Source organism: Chiloscyllium punctatum, chromosome 1, assembly GCF_047496795.1.
Source record: "Chiloscyllium punctatum isolate Juve2018m chromosome 1, sChiPun1.3, whole genome shotgun sequence".
NCBI classification, from domain to species: domain Eukaryota; kingdom Metazoa; phylum Chordata; class Chondrichthyes; order Orectolobiformes; family Hemiscylliidae; genus Chiloscyllium; species Chiloscyllium punctatum.
This window is the reverse complement of record NC_092739.1, coordinates 13,750,397-13,765,217: the sequence shown is the minus strand read 5'-3', so window position 1 is coordinate 13,765,217 and position 14,821 is coordinate 13,750,397. Positions and strand designations below refer to the sequence as shown.

The 14,821-nt window shown below is 39.0% G+C and overlaps 1 protein-coding gene across 3 annotated transcripts in view; it reads left to right on the top strand.

The window, feature by feature from the left end:
- The window catches only part of hhip (hedgehog interacting protein), a 159,716-nt gene that overhangs the window by 303 nt on the left and 144,592 nt on the right, over positions 1 to 14,821 (top strand). For all 3 annotated transcript variants that reach the window (XM_072571620.1, XM_072571612.1, XM_072571629.1), the window contains exons 2-3: positions 8,051 to 8,246; positions 11,211 to 11,367. In XM_072571620.1, coding sequence (XP_072427721.1) covers positions 8,051 to 8,246; positions 11,211 to 11,367 — 353 coding nt within the window. The remainder of the gene's footprint in view (positions 1 to 8,050; positions 8,247 to 11,210; positions 11,368 to 14,821) is intronic.

Genomic DNA, 14,821 nt, shown 5'->3' with positions numbered 1-14,821 from the left:
TGCACGTTTGCAAGCCATAGATCAGAGTCACACGCAGCGACTTCGGTTATCAATCACTTTCTGCCAAAGCAAGCGTGTGACAGGGTTGGTGTTCAGGGATAAAACTTTGACTGGAGTGTGTGTGAGTGTGTGTGTGAGGGCTCTGATCATAATCGCGCTGACAGGCTAAACTTAGAGAGTTGCACGTGTTACGTTTTCAGGTGATGTTCTGGTTTGAAAATACTCCACTAGGATGTGAAGTCCTGATGAGGGACGCCTCAGGGCTCCTGTTCAAGCGTCTTCTGGCCTCAACATAGTAAGAAATGCCCAGACTGAGTCGAATTTTTATGCTCGGTTCACGGTAGATTTCACTCTATTCTCATGTAAACAGCTTCTACGAATCAACATATGTGTCTGGGTGGTATCTTGCACTTTGTTTTGTAACAAAAAGCCATATTGCATCATTTAATTTGCTCAAGTCATGCAAATAGAAAAAGATCAATAGGACAAAAAGGGGTCGACTTATCCTCCTCCCCACTAAACTGTTGCCCACACACAGAGTCCTGTTGCTTATAGCAAAAGAATAACAACAACACCATTGTGTTTGTTAGTTGGTTCACTAATGGGTGACACTGGAGAACACCATTCTCCTTCAGTCTAAGTCTGTCCAAATCTTCATGCCTTTTGAGTGAGCATTTGTCCCACTATTCCTATTCCCAGATGAGTGAAAACGCCATGATGTAAGGTTTCAGCTGTAGATTTTTTTTATTTCTACCAAATGTAGCTCCATTTGAGAGGGGCAAGATAATGGTTTTGCATTGAATTGCCAGCTTAACTGTCTGTGGAAGTGAATGAGTCAGTAGTGCTGAAGTTTTCCCATCAATACTTTATGAATACATACAAATCTAAAAGTGTTGTTGAGTGTGTCTGATATTCTCAGAAGTGATGATGCCTCTTGATATATGTTTTCCTTAATTTTTCATCGCAAATGCCTCAAGTGTTTTCTGACCACATGGTTAAGTTAAGGAAGAACTTATTTGTAAATTTAGTCTGGCTGCCTTACAGCTCCGTGCTCTTTCTGCTTTGAATGATTTGAGAGCCAAGTTCGCCCAGGGATCATTTTCAAGTGTGTTCCCCTCACACTGATCTGTTTGCTCGTACTATTGTACTAACAGTCCCTTTGTTATACAAATGTAACTGAGCAACAAACTCATGCACTGTTAACGCTGACTGTATGAAAGGATCAAATTAAGTCTTACTTCTGCTTTGAGTGATTTGACGATGAAAGAAGGACTGCACACATGTTTTATGTTAGTCAATAGCAATACTCATCATTCCGAAGCATGTTAGGATAATGTTTGAATTTTTGTAGCATTTCAATGCGTTATGTTTAATCACGTGCAGCTTGACGGTTTAATCTGTTACGCTTAATGAGAAAAAGAGGAAATGAGGCATTATTGGAGAAAGCAAGGTTTTATATTGTTTTCAATTTAAATGTTGCAATAACTTATTTAACAGCCAGAAAAAAAACAAGTACATAACAAGTAGGATATTTCAAGAAACACATTTTTGTTGAATTGGTTTTGTCAGATTTCTGGTTTGTTGTTATGAGTGTGAGAATAACGCGCTATTAAATATAATTAGCGAGTAGTTTGAGTACTCTGTTACATAGACTGCGTTGCACAGTCTCATGAGAATACAGTTCTGCAGAAACAAAGCAATTGATGAACGTGTCAGAACTTTGGTATACGCACCTAAGGTTCAGAGGAAATGTGCATTCCATGAGGGAGAAAACCCAATCACATTGGTAGATTGTGCTGCTTGTCTCCCTCAATCACTTGGTTCCCATCATCGATCTGATTCTTGGTTTCAAAAAAAAAGAATCTTCTTAATTTATTTTTCTCCACAGATATTCTCTACAAAGACCCATCTCACAGCCAAGGTGGGTGGGATAATCTTGGGGCAGCAGCCATCCTCATGACCACATTGACACAACTTTGCGGTTTCCAAAGTTGAGTGATGATACTGCAGTGGGGTGGGGGGGGGAGGGGGGGGGGAGTTGGAAAGAGCCAGGGAATTTCAGTATTTCCTCTTCAACAATTTCTACAGGGTGCACCATCTAATGGCCTTCCCAAGTAATGGCAAACCTTACTGAACTGAGGTATAGGATTTGACAGGGAAACTTGAATCTCCTGAAGTGGAATTTCATGCTGCTGTTCCTTCATGAAGAAAAATATGCAGTGAATGTACTTCATGTTGTTCAATGCAATCAATTTCAATGTATGTTATTGCTATGATTATGCAGTAGAAGGGCATATAGTGCAAGCATGTAATTAGTTATACCCATTTTGACTCTTTTATGTTCAGGACTGTGATGCTTATTCTCAAACTAACATCTCTATAGGAGCAATCATTGTGCTACTTCATTCTGTATAATTGGAAGCTCTCACTGAACATTTGAAACACTTCAGTTTCCCTAAAAATGTTTCCAGCTATATTAATCATTCACAGAATCATACAACACGGAAACAGATCCTTTGGTCCAGCCAGTCCATGCCGAACTTAATTTCAACTAAACTCGTTCCATCTACCTGCTCCTGGCCCATATCCCTCCAAACCTTCCTTTATTCATGCACTTATCTGAATGCCTTTTAAAAGTTGCAATTGTGCCCACATCCACCACTTTCTCTGAAAGTTCATTCCGTACACCCTCTGTGTAACAAAGAATTGCCCCTCCTGTTTTTATTAAATCTTTCTCCTCTCATGTTAAAAATGTGCCCCCAATCTTGAAATCCCCACCTTCGGGAAAAGATGCCTACCATTAACCCTATCTATACTCCTAATGATTTTATAAACTTCTACAAGGTCACCTCTCAACCTCCTACACTCCAGTGAAACAAGTCCTAGCCTATCCAGCCTTTTTTGTTATTCAATCTTCCACACCTGGCAACATGCTCGTAAATCTCTTCTGAACCCTCTCGTGTTTAATGATATCCATTCTATAATTGGGTGACCAGAACTGGACACAGTATTCCAGCAGAGGCCTCACTAATGTCCTGTACAACCTCAAGATGACTTCCCAACTCCCGTACTCAAAGGACTGAGCAATGAAGGCAAGCGTGTTAAATGCCTTTTAATCACCCTGTCTGTATGTGATGCAAACTTCAAAGAATTATGTACCTGAACCCTCTCTCTACAACACTAGCCAAGGCCCTACCATTAATTGTATGAGTCCTACCCCTCTTTGTTCCTTCAAAGTGCAGTACCTCGCATTAATCCAGACTCAACTCCATCTGCCATTTTTCAGCCAATTAACCTAAGATCCTTCATAATCTTAGAAAATCTTCTTCACTATCAACTATTCCACCAATTTTCTTAGTGATAACCTAATTTCTGGCCAGTTAGTTCAATAAAAGACCCATCTTCTCATGAACCAATGTACTGACTGTGGGGCTCAGATTTGTTCTGTCTGACAACATGTTGAAATAGGAGGAGAAAGTGAGGACTGCAGATGCTGGAGATCAGAGCTGAAAATGTGTTGCTGGAAAAGCGCAGCAGGTCAGGCAGCATCCAAGGAACAGGAGAATCGACGTTTCGGGCATCAGCCCTTCTTCAGGAATTCCTGAATTTAACATGTTGAAATAGCCTTGCAATAGATACAAGCCCCTGTCAGGCTTTCCACTAAGTTATTATCAAATCTTACCCATTTGCAATAAGTAAAATCAGTCCTTACGCTTTGTTTATTTGAACCATCAGTGCACCTAGATGTCGATTTGAGTTTTCACCCACCTGTACTGAACTAACAAAGTGCTTTTAAACAACCTTAAAAAGTCCACTGTATAAAAAGTCATGTGTTATTAAAAACTATTGGTTTCTGGTAGACTTAGAGATTCTTCAAAGTATTTCTGTTGTTAAAGCTTTATACAACTGCATAACTGTCATGCTGGACATCAATGCTAAACAAGAGCAGGTTAACAGTCTGCAGTTCATAATCACGTACATTGATCAGGGTGGCTATAGAACTGACAGTATGGATTTATTTTGTAACTTGGTAACAGACTGAAACTGTTCAGTTGCATAATTAAATATGGGACATATAATACAAATGAACAATAAATTTCACCTTGTTATCCTAATAACAGAATTCAAATCACAGTGCTTTGCATAATGTGTCATTAATGTGGGCGGCACGGTGGCACAGTGGTTAGCACTGCTGCCTCACAGCGCTGGAGACCCGGGTTCAATTCCCGCCTCAGGCGACTGACTGTGTGGAGTTTGCACATTCTCCCTGTGTCTGCGTGGGATTCCTCCGGGTGCTCCGGTTTCCTCCCACAGTCCAAAGAAGTGCAGGTCAGGTGAATTGGCCATGCTAAATTGCCCGTAGTGTTAGGTAAGGGGTAGATGTACATGTAGGGGTATGGGTGGGTTATGCTTCGGCGGGGCGGTGTGGACTTGTTGGGCCGAAGGGCCTGTTTCCACACTGTAAGTAATCTAATCTAATATTAGAGTATTGCAACCTATTTGCATTTTTGGTCGTTGATGTGTTCCAAATTTGTTCTTGTCATCTTTTCTACCCCAAGAAAACTATACAGATTCTAATAGACCCTTGAAAGCCTCTACCTATCACATAAGTTATATGCCAAAAGATAGTTAGTTTGTATGGTCTGGCTCTGCTTTTCTTTCCAAAGACCATAAGCACCTTGTTTTCTTCTTCCTGCAATCATGGGGCTTTTAAAAGTTGAGCTTTGGTGTGTAAGTTTATCGCCTTGAAAGTTTTACTCTTCTCAACTTGCATAGTGTCGGCATACTTTGTGTGTGCCGCATTTGGTTTCTCTCAATATAGGTGCACAAAAACAGTTACTGAAGATGTAGATATTTTTTGTCCACCTTTGCAAGGGGTTTAGAAAGTGTCGTGTTGAGGGAATACTTCTGTATTTTATATTTTTATTTTCAACTAAGACTTGTATGAAAGGAATACTTTAAAAAATCTTGAATTGCCTTGAAATGCTGTGTCCTTTGAAAATTCACACCTTTAACCATCATTCCAGGTAAAATTTTTAAACTGATGTATCATTATAAATTGCAACTTTTAAAGTTCATTTTAGACAATAGTCTGATGTTTATTCTCTAATTGCCGTTAGTTTATTCTCTGCAAGGTATGGTTTGTGCATACATCCCTTTTGATAAAAGGGTATTCACACAGTGTAATAAGACCAATGGTTTAATATATCTGCATCTTTTATCCATATAACATTTCCATTCCTCATGTTATCTCAAAGTAATTTAAACTTTTGAGTCCTACTGGAAATTCTTTACAGCTTAAGACTAATTTTCTTTGCAACCTGATAGCCTAGTAGCCTTATGTTTGTACATCAGTTTCTTATTCAGATGACCATGAATTGCCTTACCAATCATGCAAATTCTTATTGTAGTGTCTTTTGTTCTGAGCCATCACGTGAAAAGAGAATAGTGACTTTGCATATTACACAGAGTTGGTTACAGAATAGTGTTATAGATGCAAAAAAAAATGCTTAGTTTTTGTTGGTAGAAAGCATTGACTGACTTGTAAAGTTGCTGTTGTTTCACTGTTAAAATCTTATGTGGAGAAATATATAAAGAATGAAGATAATGCCGCGCACTCAACCTGGAAAAAAATTATATAAAATAAATTCTTGTTTTCAATCTGCATTTCAGTAGTTACTGATTTTTGTCCTCAATCAGGATTACAATTTTCGGACTCCAGAGGAGTGACTTCTGTTTTCTTGCAGTTGTAGATGAAATAGTGCAGAAGAAAGAAAGGTTTCATCGTTTTTCTATCAATGTTACTAAGATATTTGCAAGTGTGTGAAGTAGGTCTGTCATGGAGTGATAATTCAGCTAATAACATTGCTCAACCTCCAATTATGGTGGTGAACACATTCCAGTAGCAGCAGTGAGGATATAAACTGAATGGTACATAAAAGAAGATTCACCAGTGCTATAATCCAAATGGATCGCTGCACTAGAAGGGAATTTGAATTAGAGATGTGATTGTGCTGATTATTCTCTGATCCATGCTACTTTTAAGCATAACTTTGTACTAGGAGCATGAATTAGTGAACATATCTATAAATTTTGAGCAACTCCAAAGAGGTTAACCAATTAAGGAAAAACAATAGCTCCCATTATCAAAATGCCATCTTTTTCAACAGAAAAGTACTGGTAGCATAGTGCTATTATCATATGTGGAACATACAATCAGTGAAGTTGAAGATGAGAAATCACTACATGGTATGAAGTTCCAGGACTGAGATTGTTTTGTGGACCGGAGGACAAGTGAAGTTGGGGGCACCAGTGAAGTTTTATCAAGATAGAAACTGTATTAAACATGATTCGTTTCACTTGGTTCAACTTGTACAAACAAATAAACTTCAGTTTTATGCATGTTTTAATTAGAGTTTGAAATGTATCCTTTGAAGTACTTCACATGATTTATCTGTACTTTCACTCACTAGACAATGGTAACGAGTTCTACAATGCATGCAACAGATGCAAAGAGCCAGTCATTGCATGCTTGTATTGCCCTGTGTGCACTCCCATTGTTTTCAATAAGAGAGAGCATCAGGGGTGTGTTATAATGATGGCTCTATCTATCTCTTCACAGATATGTACTCTGCAGACCTCACACAGAGAAAAATGTGAAAGTTCCACTGTGTGGAAACAGCGTGAAATAAACAGAAAAAAATACTGTATTTCATTTCAGATAATTTATATAATCCAATTGCCTAATCTATTGTTTAGTTTATATGTGACTCAAAACACATTCCAGAAATTGTAAAAGTGATTGCAGTGATTAGCATCTTCAGCACCAAAAGCCTCTGTAAAAAACAGCTTTCAGTAGCGCAATTAGGATATGTGATGGCCTGAAGAGAGGCCATTAGTTGACAACTGCTGAGCAGGATTAGAATATATTGGCTGTTTTTAATGTGCTGCCAGATAATTCATTATGCCTTTTTAAAGAAAAAGCTACAAAAACAAAATTTATAAATCTAGTTTCAGACTTTTCAGGGCATGATTGAAACAAGTTTTTAAAGAAGCAGTGTTTACCTTTAGATGATTCTGTTAAGAATGTTACAGTTTATCTCTATACTAGTTGTAACACAGGACTTTCTTCCAAATGAAACTTTAAATATGACAGACTTGGACTAAAATTTGTGCAACATCAGATTAAGGAAGGCAATTGTGAAAGGAAGGTGGCTTTATTTTCTAATGTCACTACAAACAAGCTAAAAATGTGAATGTGGCAGTAAAATCCCTTTTCATAGAATGCCTATGACTGCTCAGTGGTGGGGGGGGTTGTGCATTAAATTATTTACATGCTTATTACATTGTTTAATTTAAGAATGCAAGCTGCAAGTTAGTAGCCAGTTCAACATGTTAACTGGGAAAACAGGATCACTTGCATTGCAAAGAGAATTCAGATAATCAAGCATCCAAGAAAGAAAAAGTTAAGTGGTTTTAGCAATTTCAGTATAGTTATAAACAAAAACATGTAATCTGCTAACACTTCACTTGTAATTTAATTTAGCTGTATTGAAGATAACTTGAGTAAATTTATAGTTCTGTGGAGCTGAACAATGTATTTTATGACCATTATTATTTCTTTTGAGTTTTATAATCACACTTCAGAACATTGCAGACCAAAAGGGCATCAGCAGAACTCCCACTGAGAATTCCTGTAGTGGGGGGTTTTGGGGTAGGATTGTAAGATAATGGAAAACATACATATTGTTGTGCCCTGAATAAAGCTTTTCTAATTTGCTGTGACATTTGGAATTTTTCATGTTGATGCTTCCTAGTTTATCTTTACACTCATAACAGATTTTATGTAAGAAAAAAAAGTACACTCAAGAATTTAGAAAGCATTTATTAATTTATCAAGTAGGTTTAAAATCAAGGAAAAATTATAATTTATCTATATTTGTAAGAGAATACAATAATTGTCCTAAGTAAAGCAGGTATTCTCTCCAAGTCAGTGTTGGTTTTCATTTTAAGTCAGTTTGCTTACATCTTTCTGCTATTTGATTTTCAGGTATTTTCTGTTACAAACAACACAGAGTGTGCAAGATTGCTGGAGGAAATAAAGTGTGCTGAATGTTCACCATATGCACAGAATTTATTTCACATATCTGACCGAGAAGGCACATCAGCTAATGAGCTAACTTTTCCCATGTTGTGCAGAGATTATTGTGAACAACTCTACGTTGCCTGCAGAAGCCACATAGCAGGTAATAAAGGCTGCAAGACATCTGTATGAACCCCTGAGTTCACATAAATCCTCATACCTTGTTGATTCATGATGAATCAGTGTGGGGGGTGTCCATAGCAGAGCCGTGTTTCTCTGTTATGCAATGAAAAGTGGTGGTCATGGGTACAATTAAGCAAAATTAATGCTTGCTGAAAAGTCATTATTTCAGAACTGGTGACAGATGCTGCTGCCACCTTGTTTGGGACTGGAACATTTGAGAGAAGTGTTGGCCACCCCTTTACCCACAATTAAAAGCATCTTTATTAAGACAGTGAAAACCTTTTGCAATATGATTCCAGCATGATAGAGGGGCGTATGACATTTCATTCTGCATCTCATTCTGTGATAGAGATGAATTCGATTGTAATGAAGCTTACCTTTTTAATATTGTGCACAGTATTTGAACTTCAGCACAAGACTTTCTTTGAAGAAAAGCTTCCAAAAGCACCTCTTGCTGTGGTTTCACAGATATTCCAATGTTTCCTGGAAAATGAAAATATTATTATTTTATCCACAAACTACCGATTTCTTTCCTACAGCTTCCTGCATACAGCTGGTTTTTGCTCTTTATCACATTCCCTGAAGACTGAGCTGGGATTAGGGGGTGGGAATTTCCAAGTCAGCATGCGAGGCAGTCATAACATTAGATTTTGGTGGATATTATGCACAAACACTAAATACATTGGGGACTTTTTGTACTTTTTTTTCCCGCACTCAAAATTAACTAATCCCTGACCCTGGTGACCTTAGCCTCCCTGTTTTTGGGGAATTGCTACTTAATTTTTAAAAAATGCAGTTGAACTGAGCTAAAGAGTTAATTGGAATGTCTTCAGCAGCACAGGAGCTGGTACCACAGGAACCTTGCTTTTCAGATCAACATATGTGGTGATGAATGACAAATTTATTTTTCTACAAAGTTTGTGTATATGTAAAACTGCTGAAGTGCATCAAGATGTCAAGTGCTTTGGGTGACCACCCAGGTTGTCTTGGAAGATAACCAGATGAAAGCATAACTTCAGCACTGGGACATGGATGGGGCTCAGGGGTGTGCATAAGTGAACTAGCAGCCTGTTTTTCAGACAAGCTAGACGATTTTCCTATGTTAGACAGATGCTTACAATCAGCATGTGGCACCACTTGCTGTTGCAGAGGTCGGTGCTAATTGAAAGCTTTTGTTTTGATACCAAAAATAGAAAACAAATTTTGTTGACAGAATGGTCATTGACAAGCACCCTAATTGTATTTGCTTAGAGTACCCAATTAGAATTAAGTTTCCAGAGAATTATGCAACGGGGATCTAATCAAATCCAAGAAAGTCATCCAAAATGAAGATTTTCTTTTAAAGTTTGAACATGATTGTATCCACAATATTAGTAACATTGAGAACAATTTTTAATTTCAAAGAAGTCATTTGACTTCAAATCAGCATATATATAATTACAAGTGCATATACATTACTCTGAAAATGTTGAGGTTTTGTCTACCCATTTGGATGGTTTAGATTATATTTTCATTGTTATAATAGTTGAAATCACAGAGAATAATTACAGAGTGTCATGCAGTTATGCACCACAGACAAGTGCTGTTTACAACGCACAGCTAATTAATGAAACCTGAATCTTTAGATTTATAGTATGTAAGTTAAGTCGCTTTAGTTGTGGGTGGCCTAGTATTTTATTCTGTTAAAACAGTAATGTTCTTGGCCAAAAAATGGTAGGATATTGTGTCTCTGCTGTTATTTCCCACAACAGTTATCGATGGCAATTCTTTGTGTGATAAATTCCCAGCATGGATAGACTGTGAGGAAGGAGAGATAATTGGAGGGCAAATCTGTGTGTTTTGTTGTTAACTTTATTCTGGAATGGCTTGCCCTGTCCATAGTGCTGGGCGATGGTGTATTGAACAGCTGAGCGATGACATTGAATGCACTTTAAAAAGTGGAGTGATGAAATAGGTGCAATGAAAGGGTGGCTAAGGATTGGTTGCCGACTTTACTCATCAGTTGTGAAGTAATATACATTCTGCAAATTCAAATTCAAATTGAGACAAACTAGATAAACCAAAATTTAAGTGCTGCTTAAATCATTCCAAAGACCTTTTTGACACACTCATGATTTGATAACTTAAGTTATGTGAGAGTCCACTCTTGAAAGATAAATTTGGTATCAGTCTTATCCTCTATTTGATGTATCAATGTTTAATAACACATAAAACATTAGAGTTGGTCTGACTTGTTTTCTCATCATAACCCATAACAGGCAAAATAGATAAAGATGATGAATTATACACGTGTCACACTTTGTGTGTGGTGAATCCGTGATTTATTATGCCTTACATCTATCATAATATGAAAACAGCAAAGCTAGAAACAACAATATTGTTATATGTTTAGAGAGTGCTATGAAACTAAGTGCGTCATGATATCAGAATTTGTTTAAGACAACTGACATGCCCATAATTTTGCTACAGTTTCTTATTTGCTTCTGTTTTAAAGTATAGATGAAGTTTCCTCAGTTTATTTGGTTATTGTGAGATCATCCTGGAGCTTTGGGTGTAATGGCAGTTTGTTGACAGAATAAAGCATAAATAGTGAGTTTCAGATTTAAAGAAACAATGCATTTCACAACAAACTGAAATAAAACTTAAAGTTTTAGTATGTTCAAAGATATGGATTATCACATTGTGTTTATGTGCTTAAAGTAACGCCTTGATTTTATTTTAGTTTTTTTTGAAAAGCAAAATAATTTGTTGTTATTCAGTATTTTAACATTTGATACACTGTGTGTATCAAGATAATGAAGATGACAATTCTTGCTTAAAATATAATTTCCAAAGCAAAACAATATATTGTTTCTTTCTTGATTCTTTCTTACAGAAGAAACATTGCTCATGCAGGCATTTAATAACATGACTACCAGTAATTTATTTAACATTTATTTTCCAGGACTATTCCAAACCACTTCAGATGAGTTCTGCAACCTTTATTCAGCAAAAGACAATAGGATATGCTTTCCAGACTTTCCCAGGAAACAACTACAAGGGCCAGTTTCCAATTACTTAAACCAGATGGATGAATATCATAAAATGGAACACATCAACAGGTTCAATAAGATAACTGTTACTTGATTTAGAAAGATTCAATAGCTGTACTCATGACACTGAATCAATGACATGTCAGCTTACATTATACTGCTGTGCCACCAGTGTGTTTGTCATTTAATATTAAGAATATTCAAACATTGTTGTAGTTTATTAGCACCATAAGTAATGTTGGGGCAGGGTCTTCCAAGCCCATATTGAGATTTTTGAATGGAAGGTGGGGGAAATTCATTGATGGCAGGCTAAACTTCTGGTTTTAAGTTCCCAGGAACGTTCAGGTGGATCGGCTTCCCAGCCTTCATGCTTGGGAACTCATTTTGCATTCATTAGCATGTCTTAAAACCCTGGTCCTCTGCAATTACATTTATGGGTGCAATTTTCTTGTTGAGGAACAGGAAACATGTGTGTTGTACAAACTGACTGTCTATACCAGACCTGTACCTGATGAGGTAGACTGCACCCTTCTAGATCTGGTGAGTATAGCACTTAGGAGAAAGTGAGGACTGCAGATGCTGGAGATCAGAGCTGAAAAATGTGTTGCTGGAAAAGCGCAGCAGGTCAGGCAGCATCCAAGGAGCAGGAGATTCGACGTTTCGGGCATAAGAAGGGCTTATGCCTGAAACGTCGATTCTCCTGCTCCTTGGATGCTGCCTGACCTGCTGCGCTTTTCCAGCAACATATTTTTCAGCTGAGTATAGTACTTGTCAGCTTCTCAAAAGTGCTGATTACTGGATAAACAATCACTCTCTTTGGAGTGAGGTTCTCCATGTCTAGCAATTGCTCTCAAACTGCAGTTCATTCTTTCACTTCTGAAATAATTGCAGCACTATTAACGAAGACTGGCTGACTCATGCAATCCCTACAGTGCAGTGAGAGGCCATTCGATTTCACTCTTCACCATCAATCTGCTGGAGATGCACCAATCCATGATGTTGTTAGTAAAAGTGACTACCATGGGTGGCACGGTGGCTCAGTGGTTAGCACTGCTGCCTCACAGCACCAAGGTCCCAGGTTCGATTCCAGCCTCGGGTGACTGTCTGTGTGGAGTTTGCACATTCCCCTCTGTGTCTGTGTGGGTTTCCTCCATGTGCTCCAGTTTCCTCCCACAGTCTACAGGTGAATTGGCCATGTTAAATTGACCATAGTGTTAGGTGCATTAGTCAGAGGGAATTGGGTCTGGGTGGGTTACTCTTTGGAGGGTCAGTGTGGACTGGTTGGGCCGAAGGGCCTGTTTCCATGCTGTAGGGAATCTAATCATACAGTCCCTGTGGAGAAAAGGTCACATCTTCACATTGAGGATACCTTCCACCCTCCCCCCCACCCCCCCCCCCCGCCCTCCCCCCCCCCCCCCCGCCCCCCCCCCCCAATAGGGTAGACAGTGAACTCAAAACTGGACATCACTTAAGCACTGTGGGCCATCAGCAACAGAATTAAATGACAATCTGTAACCTCATGACCTACCCCACTTTATTACTACCATCAAGCTGTGAAACCAACCCTAATTCAATGAAACATGTAGAAGGGCATATCTCAAATTAAGGTGCTGATTTAGTGAAGCTAGAATACAGGACTGAAAATGTGTTGCTAGAAAAGCGCAGCAGGTCAGGCAGCATCCAAGGAGCAGGAGAATCGATGTTTCAGGCATGAGCCCTTCTTCAGGAATGAGGAAAGTGTGCCAAGCAGGCTGAGATAAAAGGTAGGGAGGAGGGACTTGGGGGAGGGGCGTTGGAAATGCGGTAGGTGGAAGGAGGTTAAGGTGAGGGTGATAGGCCGGAGTGGGGGTGGGGGCGGTAGGGTCAGGAGCTGCTTGGCACACTTTCCTCATTCCTGAAGAAGGGCTTATGCCCGAAACGTCGATTCTCCTGCTCCTTGGATGCTGCCTGACCTGCTGCGCTTTTCCAGCAACACACTTTCAGCTCTGATCTCCAGCGTCCGCAGTCCTCACTTTCTCCTAGAATACAGGACTGCCTGCCTGTCAAAGAACCAACGCAACATGAAAGGGCTAAGAAATTCCACCATTAAAAGTTCTGATCTAAGAGTTGGCAATCCTGTAATATCCAGCTGTGGATATTGGTGGACACATAAGATGACAATAGGAAGAGGAAGTGATTGCACAAATGTCCCTTCCAGCACTGGGGGAGCACAGCTCACTCATACAAAAGAAAAGTCTGAAAGATTTATATGCATCTTCAGCCAGAATTATCAAGTGGATGATTCGTTTTGGTCTTCTGGTGAGATCACAGATGACAGTCTTCAACCAATGTCATTAACTCCACATGCTATCAAGAAATGGCTGAAGGCATTGGATACTGCAAAAACTGTTATGGTACAGCTACAGCATTGGCATCTACCTGACTATGTGAAAAAAATGCCACTTACTGCTCATTAATCTACTTTCGATCGTCAGGAAGCTCATGCAAGATGTTGCAATATCACTATCAAATGGGATTTGCTCAGCATGAACCTGGTCACTGTTCAGCTTCTGCCAGGATCACTCAACTCTGATCTCAGTATGGCTTTGGTCTAGTCGTAGGCGACAGAGTTGACCTCCAGAAGTGAAGGTGACTGCTCTCGACACCAAAGCTGCATTTGAATGAATATGGCATCAAGGATCCCAAGACAAACAGAAGTTTGTGGGAATCAGTGAGTGAGTAGGGAGAAGTCGCTGTCTTTGTGACTTCAGTTAGCAAAGGAAGATGATTGTAGAAGATAACTCAATCCTGGAGCAACATTGCAGGAGTTATTCAGGATAGTGTCCTTAATCCAGTCATTTGCTGTTACGACATTCATGATCTTCCCTCTATCTTGATGTCAGAAATGGACATGTTCACTGATGATTGCACAAAGTTTAGCATCATTTCAAGATTTTTGTCATACTGGAGCAACTGATGGCCACATACAGCAAGCTGTGCAGAACACCCAGACTTGGGCTGATAATTAGCAAGTAACATTTGTGCCACATGTACCAGACAATGGCCATTTCAAATAAGGAAGAATTTTGCCTCGATATTAAATGTCACTATCATCACTGGATCTCCCAAAATCAACATCCTGATATCATGGTATAACTATATCAGAATATAACAGATGTGAGTTGGGAGTATTCCAGGTCTTCACTTGATGCCAAAACTGTCAGAGAATATTTCAGTAGCAGTATTGTGAACTTGCTGTTAAGTTGAGCATGATGTCTCATGATATAATCACATATCAGATGTAATGTCACCAGCTTTTAAGCAACATATAACAAACCTGTTCATCAAATTGAGACTCCCTTATGCTTTGTGTGGGCCTCCTTCTCCAAATAGGTCAATTAGTTAGACTAATACTAGCAGGAAGGATTGGTAGCTGTGAAACTGCCATATTGTAAATGGTGCTAGTGGTGATTTTTGGAGCCATAAGAAATAGGAGCAGAAATAGCCCATTCAGATCATTGAGTCCACCCTGATATTCAACGAG